Raw genomic sequence first — 22,142 nt, 5'->3', positions numbered from 1 at the left:
AGAAATTTGAGTTGATTCAACCCACTATTACCAAAAGTTAGAAATATCCATCACCACACATCAGATTTCTAGTTTTAGTTGGCAAAGGGACACCCAATGCAAGAAGATGAAACAAAGCAATACAAAGATGCACAGGAACTTACTGCAGATAACTGCTTCTTCAAGAAGGATAACCCGTGGACTTTGCTTGAGGGCGCACTGACGATGGACAGCTGCCGTTCCATTGCACCAGACCCATGGCTCACTGCACACAGAGACAGATGGGTGAGACTTTGCATGATTAAAGACCACTTTCTGCTACCACACATAATTTTAACGAAATCAGGAACTATACACGTACCATAGTATACATAACTATCATCAACAAATACAACAAAATATCTCACTGTGCACACTTTACAGAAGGATGTATCAACATATGACATTAGTAATGACAGGCAGTAGAGAAAATGTCACAAACTACAATTCAGTGATACCCATTATTTGTCCTTGAGAAAAACAACAAACCAACAAGAAAAGAAGCATTATGACTAGGGATTTTACCTTTCAGTAATTTTTGATATCCATGATGGAAAGGAAACATCAAATGTGTTACATATTCTTGCTCAGCAGTATTCCCTTATCATCAGCTTTTTTTTTTCACTCAGTATGGACTTTCATACAAAGAGGTGAAGCACTCCACCCTGGGCCCATCTTTGAAAACTATCAATGTTCAGAATACGCCAACACAGACTTGATGTTCTATGATTACAAATCTATGGTCGATTTAGTCAAGCGATGGAAAGTGCATTACAAAATTAATATACTGAATAGAGTGGAAACTTTTGCAAGATTGATTTTTCTCACTGTGATAAATTTAATGTCACTGTCTGTATTTTTACTGGGGTTTCCATATATAATCATGCCTTTCTGAAGTCAAGTACATATATCTACGTGTTTAATATCTCTATTTCCCTCTAAAAGCACTTAGTGCCAAGTATCCTCTAGAGCTCAAGAGATTGGGTGAGGACACATTAGGCGCAGTCACACTACGCGAAACTATGTGTAGTTTCACTACCAGGCATTTTGTTTTGCGTAGTTAGGGCAGCGTGACCGTAAACTCCTCAAGAAGTTACCAGCGAAACTTTCTGCATGCACTTGGAGAGCTTCTCACTTCTCGCAAAACTACACAGTTTTGTGCAGTGTGACCGCTGAAACTCTTGAGACGTCTGTGACTTGATAACAGAACCATTCATATTGTTCATGCACATTGTGCATTCTTTTGTATGCTGTTGCGCATTTGAATTATTTTAATATTCAAGGAGGGGATGCGGTTTTTGCCAGTGAATAGCATGCGAGTTAGAGGCCTTAACTACTGGTAGTGTTGTATCAATAAATCCACGCATAGTTTTGTTCAGTGCGACCGAATGCTCAAACTTCTACTGGAGTACAGTGTATCAGGAAGCAACATACAAATATGCGTAGTTTCACCACCAGGTTATTTTGCTTCGTGTAGTTTGGGCAACGTAACCACAAACTTTCTCACAAACTTCTCGTGAAACTATACATAGTTTTGTGCAGCATGACCGCTGAACCTCTGAGAACGTCTGTGACATGATAATACATTCATTCATGTTGTTAACGTAATTGTGCATGAGATTGTACGCTCATGCGCATTTTCATTTTCGTAATATTCAAGGACGGCATGCAGTTTTTGCTAATGAATAGCATGCTTGTTGGAAGCCTTAACAACTGGCAGTTTTGTATCACTAAAACTATGTGCAATTTTGTTTGTGGTGTGACTGCATGCTCAAATTTCTGGGAGTTATCAGGAAGCAAACTAAGCGTAGTGTGAGTGCAGCTAGCGTGACACACGCCTCAACGAGAGTCAGAGTTGGGGGGGGGGGGGGCATTGACTGACCTGCATTGACCATGAACTCCCTGCTGCTCAGAATGTGATGGAGAAGATCTTTGATCTCAAACGGACTCAGTGTCACCAGCTGCTCGTATGCATCATCCACTAGAAGGATGTATTCAGGAAGCAAACAAAATGTCACAATTTTGATTCAGAATACCTGAAAGCGTAAAATGACTTAACACTTTGTACATCTACATAACTTTTTTTTGGTACATAATTTCTTTAACCAAAAAAGAAAGGCAACACTGAAATGATTAACACAAGTACATCTGCATTGTATGTTTTGTCTGTCATGTCTTCAGTTAAGTTAAGCTATCAAAAGTAGAAAGGCCATAGAACAATGTTACAACTGCCTTTCATAAACCATAATTGATAAGAATCATGAAGATGGAAAAATACACAGAACTGGGCAGGAATTCAGAAAGGCACCGAAACATAAGCCCTTTATCATACAGAGAGCAAAACAAACATATGAACAGAATATCAAATTGTTGTGCACACACAAATAAACAGTAAACACAAAAATGAGACTTACCCTCACACTCTATGGCTCTCGCGAGTTCTGAGGTCATGACCTGGATGATCAGCCCCACCCTCAGTCTCAGCATCTCGGTGAAGAGGTTCGGCTCAGTGCAGATGAACATTGACAAGTAGATGAGAAGTTCCTATGGTTACACAAGAGGACAAAGAAATATGCATGCATATGTGTTGGTAAAATTCCATTGTCAATATGTGAACACCCCAATAACAGCTGGAAAGGTATTTGTTTTCTGAAACACATGGGTGTTTAACACCACATACTAAAGTTAACACCGTGTGTGATACAGCAAATATCTCTTGCATTTTTCAGACTCGATTCAGACCGTGTGCCATAGGCTGTCAACTGATGGCATGTGATGGAGTGATATTGCTGCAGGCTCGCTTGTTTCAACATGAAGAGACAAATGTATACATGTCGGGCTAATTTGAGGGAAACAAGAAGTCAAGAGAGGGGACAATTAGGTGAGAATTACAGAATTCTTCTTACATTTGTGGAGAATCAATAATAAGCAGCATCTCCCATTATCATTATAAATAATTGCATTCTATTTGTTACATGAGCTCTCAAAGTGACTGATGACGTCGAACTTTTCTACTGCCATCAGCAGGATTTGATGATATTGATGAATTTCAATACATGCAATACAATCAGGTACTACACTGACGTACCTGATAAATGCCCTTGTACACACACACACAAAATTGTTTAATTTATAAACATAATTTTTACCTAAATTTCAGATATTTCAAGCGATCATAAATGGTAAACAGAAGATGCTGTATTTGTCAAGTGGTTAGTGAAATAAAATTGACTGTATGTTCTTCCTTGTCAGTCATGAAGAAAATCAAATATGACATATGCCAAAAGCTATTGTAATGCCAAATGAATTCTAACAGCATGGTTTTGTCGACACCAGACGAATTTGCAAATGAGTAGAGGTCTTCGTATTTCAAGTGGAACAATGACAGTGTTTCTATAAAACTGAGGGCTATCATGAAAGGCCCGGTAGCATGGGGATGAATTGATCTTCATTCGCTACCCACCATGGCACATTTGAAAACTATGAATAGCACCCTTCAGCAAATGTATGCTTCAAAGCATACGCTCATCAGAAACAGCTGACTCCAGAAGAGATTCTTTGGCTGTGTACAGGGGCGGATCTAGGAATTCCGTAAAGGGGAGGCGCCTTTACAAAATTAAAAAGGGGGGAGGGGGGCATGCCCGGTGCACCTCCCTCTGGATCCGCCACTGGTGTACGTACAGCTGTATGTACTTTAATACATAGAGATCAGTTATAAAGCTGTATGGGCTTCGCTCTGGGGATTCTCAAAGACATGCCAGCTGGGCCAACATTTCCACTCAATGGTATCCCCCACGCTACTGGGTCTTTAATCCTATTCTAACTGGGGGGGGGGGGGGTCAAATTGACCCCCCCCCCTCGACATTTCGCGCCACGATTCCGTAATGCGCAAAGATTTTGCCACGTCATTTCATGACTTTTTTCAATGAAGTCTCCCGCATATTTTGAGACCAAATTTGCGACGTCCGGGTACACCGTTCTGAAGTTACACAATGTTTTGCATATGCATGTCAACCCAAAAACAGCTCAAATTCATGATTTCGTGTGCAAATCCAATGCAAATTGTGTTTTTTTGTTTAATTGATATAAATAAGATTATTTCAACTTTTGAACATTGAAATTAATCAATTCTAATGAAGATATGCTTGAAAAAGTGCCTGCAACAAATTTTGGCCAAAAAACAATAGCAAAAAAAGGTCGGAAAAACAATAAAATACATAAGAAATTAACAAAACAATAAAAAACAAAAGAAATTGATTTTGATTGCGCTATTTCTTTAAAGAAAATTGTTTGATGTGTCTTGAGGAACTCTGACATAAAAATTTAGCAAGCCTTCATTCTTTTTGATGGAGTTATAGGTGAAAATATGATTTCATGCGTAAATGTGCATGATTAATTTATTACAAAATATAAAATCAACATTTTTCAATTGTATGACCATGTAATCTTTTAGTTGACATCCGGCTCTATGTTCAGGCAAAATTTTGCGGCGATCGCGCGATCGGCGGCCGAGATCTGAAGGGGGGGTCAAATTTACCCCCCACCTTAACCCTAACCAGGCCGGGCTTTTTTGGGTGTTCTGTGGCCGGGGAGGGGTTGATTCAACCCCCCCCTGAGATCTCAGCCATCGATCGCGCAATCGCCATGAAATTTGGCACGTGCATTGCCTGTGGCGTAGTCTACCACGCTATACAAAAACAAATGGAAATTTTCGTCATAATAATTAATTATGCTAATATATGCATAAAATCATACATTTTGCTCTAAATCAGAAATTAAAGCTCCTAGAATTTTCATATTTGGTGAAAACATTCTTTGTAGCATTCCTAACAATGTACTTGAAAAAAAAATTTGGTATCATAATAAATTTCTTATGTATTTTATTGTTTTATGAATTTCTTATGTATTTCTCTGTTTTTTCGACCTTTTGTTTTACCATTTCTTTTCCGCAAAATTTATGACAGAACCTATTTCGAGCATAATTATGCTAAAATTAATTAGTTTCAGCCTATAAAAGTGAAAATAATCATATCTTTATGAATAAGAAGAGAAAACTCCATTTGCATAGACTTTATACACAAAATCACGTTTTTGAGCCATTTTTGGCCTGACAGGCATGTATAAAACGTCATGCAGCGTCGTAACGGTATGCGCGATTTTTGCGAAAATGGTGTCAAAAGATGCGCAAGACTTGAAAGTAAAAAGTCAGCGAACGGCGCGGTCAAAAAATTTCGCGCGGCGGAGTAGTCGCGAAAAATGTCGAGGGGGGGGTTGATTCAACCCCCCCCCCCCCCCCCCCCCCCCCCCCCCCCCCCCCCGGCCTTTTTAGGGTTAAAAACTTGGTCTCAAATAGCCCAGCAGTTAGAATAGGGTTAACCCATTGAGGATGGTCTGATTTTGCTACAACACACATTTCCCATAGACACCTGCCCGAGTATACTCGGGACTCGTCCTCAAGGGGTTAAAGAACATCATCAGAGATGCTGGATGATCTCCCTTACTTGAGTCAGGACGGCCGAGCTGCGATCCTCCCCGCAGGCCTTGTAGATGACTGCCTCCAGCTCCTCCGGCGGGAGGGGTGCAGTGATGATGACCTCCCGGGGCTCCGGGGGAAGACCGACGGACACCTGTTTCTGCCGCACCAAGAGGTCCGTCACAGCCTTGGCCAGGTGCTCCACCCTCTTCCGCAAGATACCTGCTGTGTGTCGCACAAGTGACCAAGTCTTGTGGTGGGCGCTCTGCCAAGAGGGATTGATGGAGTGAATTATTCAGTACTCACTAGGGCTGTATTTTGATTTACTGCTGCTCTTTTTGCTTCTGTTTTGCTTGCTTGCACAGGGGAACCCCATTATAACAAGGACCAACAAACCATGACAATTATATGTACCTTGTCCACTGTATCAGGAGCAACACAAAACACAGAAACATTTTGGCCCGAATTCATGAAGGTGGTACAAATGAAACCATGGTTTAAACCATGGACAAAAACCATGGAGCGCTAAGTGTCGCATGGAATATTTCGTTACGAAATTGGTAATTTTGTCGACAAAATGACCGTTTCGTCAACAAAATTATCATTTTGTGGACGAAATGTTCATTTTGTTACAAAATCACAATGTTGTCATTTTGTTACAAAATAATCATTTCATCGACAAAATGACTGATTTCGTAACGAAATATTCCATGCGACACTTGGTGCTCCATGGTTTTTGTCCATGGTTTAAACCATGGTTTCATTTGTACCACCTTCATGAATTCGGGCCATAGAGTTGAAATCTGCAAAAGCACCTTGTTGCAAGAGGGTCTTGTTATATCAGACCTTTCTATGAGGTTACAGTAAACTGATATGTTGCATTGGCACTGCTTGAAGATAAGGACTTGCCATTCACTAGACGAGTCTAGGGCAATTACCCCCTGGGCAATTACCCCGGACCCTTCCCCTGACCCTAACCCTAATCCTAATCCTGAACCCAATCCTAACCCTAACCCACACTCTAACCCTAAACCAAACCCTAACCCTGATCTTTACTCTAACCTTATCACTAAGCAATATTTAGCTGGGGTGGGGGGGGGGGGGTGGGGTTGATTGCCCTCTGATGGTAATTGCCCTGATACACACTAGACAACTGTCACTACTTCCAGCTCACCTTGTAGTAGAGCTCTTCCATGAGTGTTTTGACGGTCACACCTGGTTTGCCATTCATCCTCGTATCCCAGTCCATGCCCCTACAAATATCATAGAGAAAGTGATGATTTAGGAGGGCTTATTTCTCAATCATAGAAACACAGCATACATCTTTTTTTTTAAAGAAAACTTATGCTCTCCTGAAAACCCGTGATTTTCTAGATACTATCAATTACCCCTGCTTGTTCACGTAATACGGGAAATATCTATGGTCTGGTGCCATACCGTATGTCATGAGGCTGAATCTTCTCCCCTAAAGAACAAGTAAGTAGGGAAGCAGCCGTTCTATATTATACTTCAATCTCATTGGGAAATATTCTATGAAAGCATATTGTCCCTAATTCATATTTCAGAAACTTTGGTCTACAGCTGTACCAACCACTTGTGCCTTCTTGTCTTTCACATATAAACAACTGCTGCAGTACACGGTGCTGCTACAGTGTAGCTAGTAGTAAATTGTAACAATTCAAGTGCATGCAAGTGTGATGCACGTAGATGAACAACATGAACAATATGAAACATGAAATACAAGGACAATGACCTCTTTCACGTAATACAGGATATATTGCATGGTAAATTGACCAATCAGATTACAGAATTCACAATCATTACAAGTTGAGAAAGATGTTATTATGCTAGTGGGAAATTTTTACAATATTATGGCTAGGCAGATCTTCTTCAAAGAGCTGGCTGCTACATCTATTTTTCATAAAAATATGTCCAATTCTGTTCAATCTCTCATTCAAAATATCTGGAGAGCAAAGCCAAGACAACGTGTTCCCTTCCACACTCTACTATGAAAGGCAGCGCAGTAGTGCAGAGGTATAAAGTCTTATTTGGTTTTGTTTTATTTTCACCAGGTTCACTGTCCCCAAGTGGCATGGCTGAACTCACTTTGTCTCGAAGAGGTAGTGGACGATGTCTGCCTGTTCGTCCAGCGCGTCCGAGTCCTGAAGTTGCAGCACCAGGTCAGCTGCCTCGTGGCCACGGTAAATCTCTTGCAGCTGTATCATATAGGAACCAGAGAGATGATAGGGAGCTTTAGATTTGGGGCGCGGACATTTGAGACGAGTGCGATGGACGTTCTCCTCCCTCCCTGCGTCGTGCTGAAAAGTAGCTTTAGATTACGCTTGCGCGCGCGAGGATGCAACCCATAAAAAATAAAATGGTGCCCCCATATGATCGGTGCTTGAAGTAGCTCTCTACGTCGCAAATTGAGCGGACGTAAAAATAGCTCAGAACGCGTAGTGAAAAACTCAGATGATGCAAGCTATAAATACATTGAATTGATGCGCGTTTCTGTGCATGATCGGAACATGTTTTTTTCCCTCTGAACGTCCCCGTCGCGAAAATCTAAAGCTCCCTAATGTTGGAATCTCCTGTCTTATATGAATTTATTCAATCTACTGCAGAATCACACGGCTTTCAGACAAGATATCGAATGCTCTGAAGTTCTCAGCTACTTTTCACACTGATTTTGCACCAATGTTGTCAAAGAGAGAGTACACACAAGGATGCTCAGCTGGATACCACAGGCACTGAACCAGAGCTATGTATTTGATTGCATGGCAGACGGACTCCTACAAAATGTAACTGAGCCACATCACTATCAAGAGCACTTAACAAGAAGCCTCCTCTAACTAACATTTTATGCATTTTTTTCTCACAATCATTTACCTCTTTATACTCATACCACGATGGTATTCTCTTCACGGGTGAACCAACAGAGCTGTCTGAATCGGGCCTCAAGTGGAACTTGCCCGGTGATGAAGAGATGGGGATTCCCCTGCCAGCGGTGTAGAGAATTTCCCTTGAATCAGCTTCATCCTCATCTTTGGCATCATCCTCATCATCTACACCGGGAGAAGTCGTTATGCTCAAATGTAAGTGAGGATGACATTCAAGATATGGATCTCAGATCTACATGTCTGAGAAAAATGTCTCAGGAAGTCACAGAAATCTAAAGTGCCCATTTAGCCTACTTATGAATTATCAAACAGGTTTTATGTAAAGCAAATGCTGCTATAATCAAATGCTTCTTGGTAACAGTTTTGCTACTTGGGTAATAGTCATGCATTGGATATGGCATATATACAATGTATTTCTGAAAAGTATGATTCGTGGAAAGATGTTATTTGCCACATTTTGTTCTCAGTTACACCGTAAAGGACTCTAAATTCATGCACAAAATATATACCAAATGAAAATTCAATAGAAATAGTGTATGAAGTGAAAAAACAATGGACAGGTATTGTCTGAAGAAAAGAATTTTTTTGTGTACAAGAACAATCTCTGTTGCAGAATGCAATGGAGTGTGTTCACCTTGACTTCCTTTTCTTCACCTATTACTCTTTTTTTTTTTTGAAGAGGGAGGGTGTCTTTAGTTAATAAAGAGTGCTTTGAACTCTGAATGCTTGTATTCTGAAACTTCATTTTTATTGAAAAAACAAAGACAATATGATGCAATTAGTAAATGCAGGCCATGGAGCATGATTTGTGAGACAAACTACTGTATACGCCATATATTCTGTGAGGTTTTTATTTTCACAAATTACGGGAGTCCGACCAGAATTAAAATCACACAAAAATATCAACTTGATCCCGACATGAATGTGACGCGCATGCATACATGTACATTTCTCCATGAAAAATACTGTATTCCACAATCCCAAATTTAATCACTCATGAAACTGTTGGGAAGTCCCGGTTCACTGAAAATTAGACTCGCTAAATATATAACGTATACAGTATTTCATCACATCTCCGGGACAAAAGTGGGAAGAAATGATGCAAATTCAAATGATTCAAAAAGACAAAAATCAGGTTAGCCAACTGCAGGGCAGATGCTGGCTGGCAAGAGTGAATGTACCTGGTAAACGAGATGCTGTACAACGTATATTCAGCAGAAATGTTAGTCAATCACAGTCCAGTGGAACGTGAAGAGTGTATAGTGACAGGCCAAGACCTTGCTGGCACACATGCAAACACACATACTTTCTGTTGTTGATGTTGTTGTTGTTTTTTTGCTTTGTTTTGTTTAGCTGCTTTTTTTTTTCAGAAAGAAGACATGACATATTATGTTCCCGTGGTGCCACCACACACTTTTCACGTTCAAATAAAAGTGAGAAACATGTGTCCATGTGACCATGAAAATGACTGATGGTAAGCTTCTGTAAAAAAGGGGGGAAAAAGGAGAAAGAAGCCAAATACCAGTATAGCCTGGTTCAGTGGCGAGTTTGCCAGGCTCTTTGATATCCAGTGATTTAATGCTTGCACACACAAATTTTGCACTGTTACATGTGCAAATAATGTGATACTGGGCACGCATACAGCCCAGTGTTTCATGTGCTAAACCTGTATTTGCAGTTGAGTCTCATGTAACTTCCATGGGACCACTGCAAGCACTTTTTTTTTTTTTTTTGTATGGCAAAAAGTGAATGCTTGAAAGGGGTTATTCGATGGGAAATCACTTTGCTTACAAATTACAGGTACAATAGAATAAATATGCAATGATACAAAACAAATGCAGCACAACTTTTTCACAAAGAACAAATCACAGCACATCCCATGCACTTGATCTGGAAATCAAAATAGGGAAATGTCAGGGTCAGCTAAGTAATACAGAAAAATGAAACAACTTGCAAGACGAGCACAAAACATCACTAAGTTCAAGAGTGACACAAGGCACATTGCATTCAAAATGACAACTGCCATGCATGCAGAAGAAGACCCGAAAAAAAAATACTAGACCAACTATTGCATCAAGTTGACTGCTGACTTTTGAGAATGGACTATTGAGCATGCACACGCACAACTCACACATGAACAATAAAAAAACAAAAAAACAAACAATCATGTGACTTTTACACATGTAACCACAATAAATGACAAGGACAAATAAAATGACAATAGTTTCAAAGCATGGGAAGAGAGGAAGGAATTCATGATAGTGGATATCAGAGGGATAAATGCATCAAGAGATGGTAAATAATGCCTCCGGCACCACTTCGTGGCGGAGGCATAAAAAAAACCTCAAACTTCTAACGGTAGTTGCCTTTTTAAAATACTCCTTCCCGACTGATATCAATGTGGGAAACAGAAATCTGTTGACAACCCAAATCCTACATTTAACCCGTTGGAGACGAGTCGCGGGTATACTCAGGCAGATGTCTGTGAGAAATGCATGTTGTAGCAAAATCAGACTGTCCTCACTGGGTTAATAAGTACTCACATTACCATTCTAATTTAATACTCTATGAAAGAACTTGGCACACATTACACCTACAAGTCGCAACAGAGTAATTTTTTTTTCTTTTGTGCATAATATTTCAACCCAGAAACGCTTCTGGAAACTCTCACTCCACAGTAAAACTTTGAATATAATTCCCCTTATTTAGATCATTAGGTGCCACTTCATCAAAACTTGGCATTATAATCTCCACTTATTTATCTTTTACTATATATTCAACAGTCATTTATCTCATCATTTACACTATCAATCACAACTTCCACATTCTTTTATTTTTTTTTACAAGGTTCAACATATAGTCACATGAAAACTTACACATCACTCTAAGAACTTTATTTTTACTGAGATGGTGAGCTATAATGAAAAAGCTTGACACATAACTCTATTCTATTAACCACAAAGGCAAAAAACATTTTCTTTTCTTTTGCACTACATCTAGACATACTAAAGGAGAAAATGTCCGAGACATTTTGGCACAGTATATTGTTTTTTTCTACAGACATAAACATAACATCGCCTACCACTGCCACAGCTTTCCATTACATCATGGGATGTAGCTCTAAAGAAGAAATCCACTCCAAAATTGTATCAATTTCATTAAAACAAGGCAAGTGCAAAATGTGTCTCGCCCATTCCCATAGAGAAATGAATGTTTTTCTAAATCCTGGAAGTTCATTGACCCCATCTGTGACTTTTTGACCTTGTGGTGACCTTCAACTCCCCAAGGGACATTTACCAGCCAAGTTTGGTCACAAACGAACATACTGCAGGGATCAAAAGTTATGAGCCATCATGGAAACGCGCCGTAAAAACTTAACATTACCACCATTGGGCCCTAAAGTTCATTGAACCCTGCCTGTGACCTTTGACCTTGAGGTGACCTTCATGTTTGGTAAATTGTGTAACTTTGTATAACCACTCTTCCCTCCAAGTTTGATTGAAATTAAAGTCCTCAGTAGAAAGATATTCAAGTTTTTGTAGCGTTACGGACAGACGACGGACGGACAGATGCCGCAGGCGATCCCTTAGTCTCCCCAAACCTCCATTGGGCTCGAAAAAAAAGGGAGAAAAGTATTCCCCGCAGAACAGTGTAAAAATGATCAAATAGGATAAGAAATAGGGAAGTAATGACATTTTTGAATTCCAAAAACTTTGGAAAAACATTTCTTGACCAGTCGTTATGAATATTCAAATCAGCAAAGTTGATGATGTAATGCTCTCACAATTTCTTACTCATTTTGTATACAAAGATGACAAAAAACTCATATTTCAGCTGTGTAAATTTACAACTTGCCTTAAAACTACCCAAAATAAAAAAAGAACAAATGTTAACTCTGATATATTTTGTATGGGAATATGCTTTTACTTGTATTAGCAAAAAAATAAAAAATAAAAAATAAAAATAAAAAACAATTCTGAATGTCATGCATAACATACAATGAAAAATGGTGAGGGCATGACATCATCAAAAAGCTCATTTAAATATTAATATGGACTGGTCAAGAAATGTTTTCTGAGGAAATGTGAAATTTCAAAACGTCATATCCTCCTTATTTCTCATTCAATTTTTGTCATCTTTGCTATGTTCTGGCAGGCATTTTTTTTCCTCTCTCTTTTACAGTTTATTTTTTTAATTTTTTTTTATTTTTAATTTTATTTTTAATTTTTTTAAAATTTTTTTAATTTTTTTTATTTTAATTTTTTTTTATTATTATTATTTCTTCTTTTTTTTTTTTTTTTGGGGGGGGGGGTGGATTTCCTCTTTAATAATTTCTGAACCTGCATCGCGAAACCCATAGAAAATGACAGGTGTTCATATCATGTCAGGTCCCAAAATGACATCCTGGGCTAGCTCGGCTGATTTCGGGTTGAAGATGTTTGCTGATAATATACAGAATCACCCTTTCTCTACTTGAATACAAGGTTTAGAAGTATGCATTAAGTACAAGGTATAGAAGCATGCATTAAGTATAAGGAGTGATTTAAACAGTTCTTGTAGGCCCATGCTGCCAAACATTTGCTCGAAAAATTGTCTCACCAGAAGAGGACAGGATAAAATGCTGAAGTAGGCAAAAAATATTCAGTGGAATTGACAATATGAGTTAGTTTCTCACAGCACATTTGGAGACAGAGAGATGTAAAATACTATACAAATCATAATCTATTTATGACCACTGACACATACTGGTTTAGTGGAATAAGGGAGAAGTTATATAAACAGGTCTTACATAGAGCCCTATCTGCAATTGTATACAGGGAGAACACAAACATGATTTGAGAAAATTTTACAGCAGATTGACTATCACTAAGAAAAAAAAAAGGGGGAAAAAAAGAGGAGAAAAGTGTATAAAGGCACACATTGCAGTAGCACGTTTAATGCTTAGCAAGTGGTGAAAACTCAGCAAATTGCAGTGAAAGTAGCTGCAGTTGAATCCCATAACTTACAGATCTCGGATGTATGGCTTCTATCTATTTTTTTTTTTTTTTTACATATCTCTACAGAAAATTCTAAGGAAAATCTCTACGAAAGAGACTTTAAAACTGTGGACATTATTCATATAATCCAAACACAATGTTAGATCCTCATTCATTATTTACTGCTCATCATTATTACGTCAGTAGCCTTTCAGACAAAGTATCATTAAGAAAATTTAAGTAACCAGCATGTAGTGTTACAAGATACATGTAGTCTAGAATATGGCATTTTCATCAAAGTAGAAAAAAAAGACAGCAAATAAATCTTTGTATTTCTATCTTCTTGACCACTCTGAATCATGAATAATGAAAACCTGTAGAATGTTTAGCTTCTGTATCACAAACTATCTAATCTCTTAAAACTTAATCTAAACCTGAATGCATCTAGATTTCAGAAGAAAATCCCCTGAGTTTATGAGTTCAAAAAAGAAAGAATAAAAGAAATTAAAAAAAAAACACTACTATTGACCATATCCATTCTCCTGACATGGTCACATCATGGGCAAGTGGATAAAATCTGGCTGCCTAAATTAAAAAAAAAAAAAAATCCTGAAAACAGCAACAAACAAACAAAAATGAGGCCAAGAATTGCACGCTGCTCAATCTGTGTCTGTTATTAACTCTTGATGCCAAATTTTAATTAAAGACCATCAACACTCTATTTCATTTGCAAACTTTATTGTAATTGCATGTGCATTTTTACAGCATGAATTTTTGCAGTTGACTTGCCCTACAGTTTAAGACTGATTGCGGTTGCCCCATCCAGCAGACAAGTGAGTTTGAAGAGTCCTAACATCTTTCCTGGGGTGATAGACTTTGAAAAGGAGAAGAATCAAATTGGCTGTACTGCAACATCTAGTAGCTACAGCTCATTTGACAGGAAAATCACAGGACACGAGAGAGCACTATTGCTATGACAAATGTGCTACTGAAGAATACAGGGGCACTAGGGTATTATTAGTAATGACTCTCAAAGACTTTTAGCTGATAGAAGCAATCTATATTTACCTGTTACAGGAAGTCAGCGTGAAGTGTAGTTCAGCCATTAGAAAGGGACCAACATTAGACAATCACTTGATTAGACCAAGGGCCCAGTATTGGATAAAACATCTTGATTAGAACACGGCAAAACACCTGTCTTGTTACAAGTTTCGAAGTGAAGCCCATGAAACATCTCTCAAAGATATAACTAAATAGTGAGCAAGGGGCATTACATTCAAAATTACAGACAACTCTATCAAGCCATACTTAACAACTCTTTAATAGTGTCTATATACTTGACTAAATTCCCACTTTGGACATCCTTCTGATTTTACTTCACTGGGAAGAGTGGGAATCATAAATGGAACTGAGTTTGGCGCTATAAAGAGTGGCAAAGACTGCACAAGGCTTTTTAAGGGGCCAACTGTCCAAACCAGGTAAGACCAAAAAAAAAAAAAAAAAAATATATCAAAAATTAATGAAGTATATACTTTGTACTATCATACAAAGGACTTGATCAGAGAGTCTAAAATACGCTGTATTCTATTGCGCTGAAATGCCTGTTGCAATGGTGATGGCCAATATGAAAGAAAAACAACAGAAACCATGGAGTGAAGCAGAAATACTAAAAGTTGTTTGCAGTAACCAACAGGCTCTCAGCTACTGTCTCATGCATGTTTGTCAGTGCCTACCGTTCCCGCTAACATGGATGGCTGTGTCTAAAACCTCGGCTGACTGAATAAATAAATAAGTGATGGTATGTCATGATACGACCGATATACCAGCTGCTAGTGGTGAAGAGTTTGTGACGGTCTGTGTGATTGCAGAGCATGCTTTTCTGGAAGGGCGAGCATGCCAAATGCAAGTCTCAGGAAAAAGTCATATTAATCAACAATCTAGGTCCCAATGTTCTCCTTATTTTTTTTTTCCTCAACAATAGCATGCAAAGTACATACATTGGAGGAAAAAACCCAAGAAGTTTTGCTTAATGTGCACATATCTCACCAGCATGAGCATGCTATCTTAAAATTTGATGAACCAATTACAGAAGTTTCCATGCATATTGCTCAAAACGTATGCCCGAAGAATGACACTTTCCAGTCCCAACAAACTTTTACTTCTTAATAAACTCTAAGCTTACTGGGACAAATCCTCAATTTATAATGTCCTACATTAGAATGAAAAAGGATGAACATCTTTTCAGCAAGTAAAAATGGTCCTGATTATGCTTCTGTGAATAGTAAGATCGGTGTTTAATGAGGACAAGCACCAGCATCAAAGAGACGAAACTGCTATAGACCATTTTCTGTAACTTTCATTCATATTTTCAAGAAGATTTAGCATTCGGAACAAGTCTTGGCATGAAACCCATTTCACACAGCAACTCCCCAAACTGCGTGTCAGTTACCAAAGACAAAACTAGGTATTAAAGTCAGATCCATCTATCCCTTCACATGATCCAAAACAATAAAAATGATAAAACAAGAAGAAAAAAAGGTAAGTAACAAATCAACCAATCAATGCACAGGTACTCTACAGGGCTCTTACATGTGCTTGACTCGATAAAACCAGGAAATAACCCATGAGGCATGATGCAAAGACTAGAGTCCAAACATGTTGAGTCACTGATGAGCAAACAGCAGGCAAAACCGTTCAAGGGAATTTGTATTATTAGGAGGGTCAATTTGGGGGGGAGGGGGATTTTTTTTTTCTTTTTTTTTTCATACCACTGCTGCTCATGTGGTGGCGCTCTTGTGCCAACTTGGGGGAGGGGGAGCCAAACGCCTCGTCAGGGTCTTCCTCGATCACGTTACCTTCGACGGCGTTCTGCCGCGGGATCATCATCGGGGCGGATCTACCCCGCTGGCCACCGCCCAAGGGGTCTTGGAGAGAGCGCTGGTGTTGGGTGGGGGACTCCACGTGTCGTATGGAGGGCATGTTAAAGTGAATGGAGGCCTTGCGCTTCAACAGGTGCATCTGAGGCCGAGTGTCTTCCACGGCACGAGCGGGGACGGAGTGGGGGAGAGACGATTGATTGGGAGAAGAGGACAAGCGATGGACATAAAGGAAGACAGGAAAATGGATGGCAAGAAGGGAAAGGAAAGAGAGGAGTAGCGGTAGGATGTGGATGATTGGAGAGTATCAAGAGCAGTACAATTATGTAACGTACAACAAGAGACACGATGAATATCAGAGGAAGTTCTAAGGGACAAACTTTACACTGCATCAATAGTGATGGTGTAATGTCAGGACATGCGCTGACATACTCAAGTAGAATTGGACGTGTGAGTAAATACATCAGGGCCCCATTTCATAAAATTTGTCATTGCTGACAAGTTGTTATAGTTGTTACAAGCTACTGAAATCCTCGCATTTGATTGGCTGAGAGCACATTTGTCATAGAAATGTGGCAGTTGTCACTGATAACAAGTTTTATGAAACGGGGCCCACGTGTAAATCAACTAAGTGTATGTGAAATCATTTGAAGTGTCGAGAAGGAGCAGAAAGACAGAAAGTACAGTAACTGGCAACATTGTGACGGTTATAAAAGGTAGTGGGGAAATAGGAGTAGCAACAATAAAAGAAGTAACTGGAGCAACAGGAGTAGCAACAGCAACGGCAGATGGTAGGGAACAACCTACAACTTATATGGAAAGTTTTAGCCATATCATACAGAGCAGAAGCAGAGGATAAGTAGTGGTTGCTTAAATGTACGTATACAGGAGTGACTGAATCATCCCAGTGATTGCAAACAAAGTAAAATAAAACATCTTTCAGTCACAGTAACCAATTCTGACCAATTTAGAGTGGAAAACCAAGGGTCTAACTGCCTTGCTTTCCCAAGATAACATAATACATGCATTTTCCTCTTCATTAGTCAGTACAATCAAGAAACATGATCCATGAAATACAGAATGCCGACATGTTAAAGGGGAGTGAGGTGTTGTACACATAATTTGTGTGTGTGTGTGTGAGATGTGTGTGGAAATCAAGGTTAGATAAAGATTTAACATGTCATTCACAAACAACAACAACAACACACACATACACACAAATTCCACCTAGTCTCTATGAAAACTATCATAGCAATGTCACAAAAAAACTTAAACTTAGGGTTTGTATCCTTTCACCCTCTTAATTTACATGTATATGTATGCAACAGAGAATATTTCGATAGGTTTTTTTTGTTTGTTGTTGGTTTTTTTTTTTGTAGCTTTGCAATAATGAAGAGGACATTCTGTACAATGCAGGTTTATTTGTCTGTTTCCTTCTAATCTAATTCCATTTGTATGACTTGTTTTTTTTTCACTAATGGATCCATGCACTACAATGCTGCATGCACATTAAAAGATTGAAATTTGTTCATGTGCTGATTATGAGGCAGGGATGCCAACCTTGTAAACAACACTGCAGTATTCTGAGGGCAGAAAATGAGTATATATTTGGTGGAAAAACAGCATTTTGACCTTTTCTGCAATAGACATTTATGTAGTTCCGGTAATACAATTTGGGAAAAACAACATTTTCCATCAAAAAAAAACAACAACTGCAGTATATTTGGCAAAAAATAAAAAATAAACAAAAACCTGAAGAAAAAAAATACTGCAAAGAATTAAAAGTTGGCATCTCTGATGATGTGACTGTGCAGGCTCTAGCAGGTGCTTTCTTTGCAATGAGTGCATCACACAAGTGAATAGAAACTCAGTGTCTTACCAGAGGAGGAAATTATAGAAAAGCCTGGTACAGAGACTAAGCTCCCAGCGACAAAACGACAACAAAAAGACAGGTCATAACACAACAGACAAAGAAGTGAGTGCAAACATCAAAATATTGACAAATTATACCCAAAAATGTATAATTACCAAGTCAACAATCCCAATCACGTTTAGCACTCATAAACATCATTATCACATAAAGTGGACTGTGATATACAAACTATCCAGAGCACACATCTTACTAAAGTGTGTGAAAGATAAGAAAAGGGCACACATGCTGCATCTTGCATTATAATTTAAGAGTGTGGGAAGCTTGAGCATGCATTGGGGAACTACAGGGAGAACAAAAAGAATAATGACTAATGGCACCATTCACACGGAGGCGAAAGAATTCCTGAAACAGCAAGCCATGTGTACCTCGAGGCTTCACTAATACCATTTTGAGCTGAAGCAACATTTTTAGCTGGCTTCAAAGTCTCATTTGAAACTAAATATCGTAAGTTCACATATCAATGAAGAAGCCACCATGCCACAACTACAAACAGCTGGGCAAAAGGGTTAGATGCAACGACTGAATATCCTTAGCCATTGTGTGCCTTCCTGAACAAAATTTATAAAACACTCAAACACTTCACACCTTCACATGAGGCAGTTATAACTAAAGTTGTTCATATGCTTTCATGTCTGTTAGGAAAATGTCTACATATGCAATTCTGCAGGTACTTACATGGCAATTACTTGTATGGCTAAATGCTCTCTACTTTCAGCAGTAAAAGTCAATGACATTCCATTTATCCTGAGTTATAGATTAATGGCAACAGTCATCTTCTTGGTTAAAAAAACAATATTTTTTAGTTTTTTTTCAGACATAAATGATGCCACTTGGTCCAGAACACAATGCAAGCTCATCATCCTACCCTTAATAAAGAACAGACAAGATTGAAATCACAGGAAGGGGAGAGGGGTAGATAGTATAGCCACACAGTGTAAAGACATGAAAAGGGTTATATTCTCCTTTCTTTGGTTTACCCATAATAACAATCAACAACCAACATTCATCCGGCAGCTTTTCATGCACTGTTCTATGTCAGTCCACTTCAAGGCATCTACTTCTTCATAAAGTATGTAGATAATGAACACATCGTGAATTGCTTGTTCTGAGTGACATGGAATGTAAGAAAGTCAAAATCTTGAGTAAACAAAATGAGAATAAAAATACTTCACTGCAGTGAAATAAAGCCTTTGGGCCTTAAAACATGACTTCCTATAGTGATTAAATTAAAGCCTTATATAGACAGTATTTTAGCACACTGTCAACAGAGAGTGATTGGGCACTCTATGAAGTCTAAAGAAAAATCAGTATCTTGAAGAGAATGGGGGAGAGCCTTCATTTTGAATGGGTCATCCTGAAAAAAAAAATTACTCATGAAATTTGATACTTTCAATTGTGTCAAGAGCTGAATAAAAGAAAACTTTTATAAACAGTCATAAATGCGAATAAAGAAACATTCACAAACATTTCATTCCTCATTGACAAACCATGTGACTATTTTGCAGTAAACACAAAATATATATTAAAAAACAACAACAAAACAGAAAATAAAAATAAATATATGGAAAAGAAGGTCTACCTACATTGAGGGAAAAAAAATCCCTTTAAGTGGATTACCTCTGGCTGTCATCAGTTTGGATCCTCATGCACGCAACATCAATTATCATGCACATTTAAAGAGCTTTAATGCCTTCTTTGGTTGTACATGTACTTGAGAGTTGAGAGTTGAAAACTCTCAGGTAAAAATATGTTACCTTGGTGTGCAGAGCTGTCCTCAATATGGATGGAGCGAGTCCTCTGAATGCTGCCGTGGAAGGAAGAGCGCCGCTTGACGCCGTGCTCCGACTTCGCCCCAGCCTGGGGGCCCCTGATGTCGATCGGCGTGGACGTCACCAGGGCCACGTCCAAGTCCTGGTCGTGGTGGTGGGGTGGGTGGTGATGTACGGCGCCTCGCAGGCTGGGCTCAGATACATGGTTGGACGGTTCCAGGAACTGGGAAATCTCTAGGCCTTGTGTGTACACAGAGGAGAAATGGTGGAATGTTCATCACTGTCAATCTCAACATCAATATTTTTACTTTATATATACCTCAACCAGCATCCAGTAAGTATTATTACCCATGTATACTGTAGACATCAATATTTTTGCACAACTTATTATTTTTTTTCAAGTTCTTGAATTCGCACTGTGTGATCGATGCACGCGATTCAATAAGTTCAAAATTTGCAAAGACAATCACAAAGATATCTTTGCAGGTTTTAGAATTTGGCTAGCCAAAATTAGCACGAAATATGCGAAAATTAATGTCCCACAAACATTTCAATGTTTACAGTATTATCATCCTTTCATAGTAACTGAATTGACTTTACTTGCTAATATTACTTCTACAGTATAATGTTCTGACATTAAAAGGACCACACTACACATACATTGTTGCAAAGTCACTGAGACATGACTTCTGAACGTGAAGAAGTGCAGTGGACATTTAAATGTTCATGTTATTTGCCCAATTCACATGAGACATTTAAACATAATGCTGCGAGAGACAGGAAATTGGCAGAGTGCAAATTTTTTGATATACTATTGGTGCGTTTCACCCGTCAAGACGGACCGGCTTCGTCCAAACATGCAATAAGACTACTGTAAAATGAGGAATGTTCACGTGCATTTTAATTTCGCAAATTTCGTGAGCGCCAAGATTCTTGAAATTAAAATGCACACGAAAGTTCTTGTCTAAACTGTATGCATTGAATGCCAATGGCAATTCATAAAAATTTCATGCCGCGAAAAAGGCCGTGGCTCCAATTCGCGAAAATTTCATGCTGCGAATATATCATGTTTTACAGTATTGCTACAAAGCGCATCTCAGCGGTCCCAATTCATCCCGCCTCCAATTTACCTGGATGGTGGCTGCTCTCGAGGTAGCTCAGTTTCTCCACACACGACGTGCTGATGAGGTCCGAAAGGTTCCTCATCTGAACCTGGACCCCGTTCACATAGCCTGACTGGAACTTCCTGAAGAGGTTCAGCATGGAGGTGTGCAGCTCATCCTCCTCTGGCCATTCCAATCATGATTAGAAAAATTACAGAGCAAGGTAAATGAGAATGATCCCCTCAGGACAGCAATAAAAATGAAAGTCATCATTATCCCCAAGTGTGGGTTTTATTCAGAAGAAACAGGTGCAATATTTTATGTGGTGGATGTATCTTTTTGTTATTGGGTGTCAAGATTTCTGTGCTATTTTAATATACAATGAATTAATGAAATGTGTGGGGGGTTTTATCATCTTTTGTGTTTCATTTTGAAATGTGTGCTCTACAGTATGTCCCCCCCAAAAAATTACAATTGATTTTTGCATTGATAACTTTCATAATAACTGAACAATCTAAATGCTATTTCGGGAATGAAACTAGAACTTCTTACCTACACTTTGCAGAAAACCCCATTCAATTTGGTTAAGTGGTCACAGAAAAATATGGATTGTTGTTAAGCATGTCATGGGCCTGTTTCTTCCAAGTTCAGTACTTGATGCTCTTGGAACTGTGAACACAATGGACAAAACTTGGAGGGAAGGGATTCCCGACATGCTCTACAAAGATCCTTATTTCTCTTTGACCACTGAAGCAAATCGGATGGGTTTTTTTTTTGGTAAGATGTGGGTAATAAGTTATATTTTCATACCCTTTGTATTTGGATTGATTCACTATTTTTAAAGTTATTGTTGCAGACGGTCCCATTGTAATTTTTTTGGGGACATAAGGTATATATGTGTAATTATGTATGCCACTTGATTCATGAAGAGTTTCCATTTTATGGACGATAAATAAATGAAATGAAATAAAATGAAGGCTCCAAATGCTTTTAAATGCATAAAGATTACACTGCTTGATTTGATGTGTGAAATATACACCAGTGACAATGCCTGATATGAGTTGCATCCCATTCCAGGCAGGAAAAATCACAGA

General features: G+C 38.7%; 1 protein-coding gene across 1 annotated transcript in view; it reads right to left on the bottom strand.

Moving 5' to 3' along the window:
* The window catches only part of LOC139737393 (probable phosphorylase b kinase regulatory subunit alpha), a 59,113-nt gene that overhangs the window by 23,974 nt on the left and 12,997 nt on the right, over positions 1 to 22,142 (bottom strand). Inside the window, exons 13-22 of the mRNA XM_071648068.1 lie at positions 21,076 to 21,231; positions 19,888 to 20,185; positions 16,136 to 16,542; positions 8,381 to 8,556; positions 7,598 to 7,707; positions 6,666 to 6,744; positions 5,520 to 5,756; positions 2,433 to 2,562; positions 1,901 to 1,999; positions 144 to 244 (exon numbers count right to left, since the gene is read on the bottom strand). Coding sequence (XP_071504169.1) covers positions 144 to 244; positions 1,901 to 1,999; positions 2,433 to 2,562; positions 5,520 to 5,756; positions 6,666 to 6,744; positions 7,598 to 7,707; positions 8,381 to 8,556; positions 16,136 to 16,542; positions 19,888 to 20,185; positions 21,076 to 21,231 — 1,793 coding nt within the window. The remainder of the gene's footprint in view (positions 1 to 143; positions 245 to 1,900; positions 2,000 to 2,432; positions 2,563 to 5,519; positions 5,757 to 6,665; positions 6,745 to 7,597; positions 7,708 to 8,380; positions 8,557 to 16,135; positions 16,543 to 19,887; positions 20,186 to 21,075; positions 21,232 to 22,142) is intronic.

The sequence above is a fragment of the Diadema antillarum genome, unplaced genomic scaffold (genome assembly GCF_040938485.1).
Source record: "Diadema antillarum isolate AM-2024a unplaced genomic scaffold, OU_Dant_1.0 seq00000692_RagTag, whole genome shotgun sequence".
NCBI lineage: Eukaryota > Metazoa > Echinodermata > Echinoidea > Diadematoida > Diadematidae > Diadema > Diadema antillarum.
Note: the sequence above shows the minus strand (reverse complement) of the source record. Positions and strands in the feature narration are given on the sequence as shown.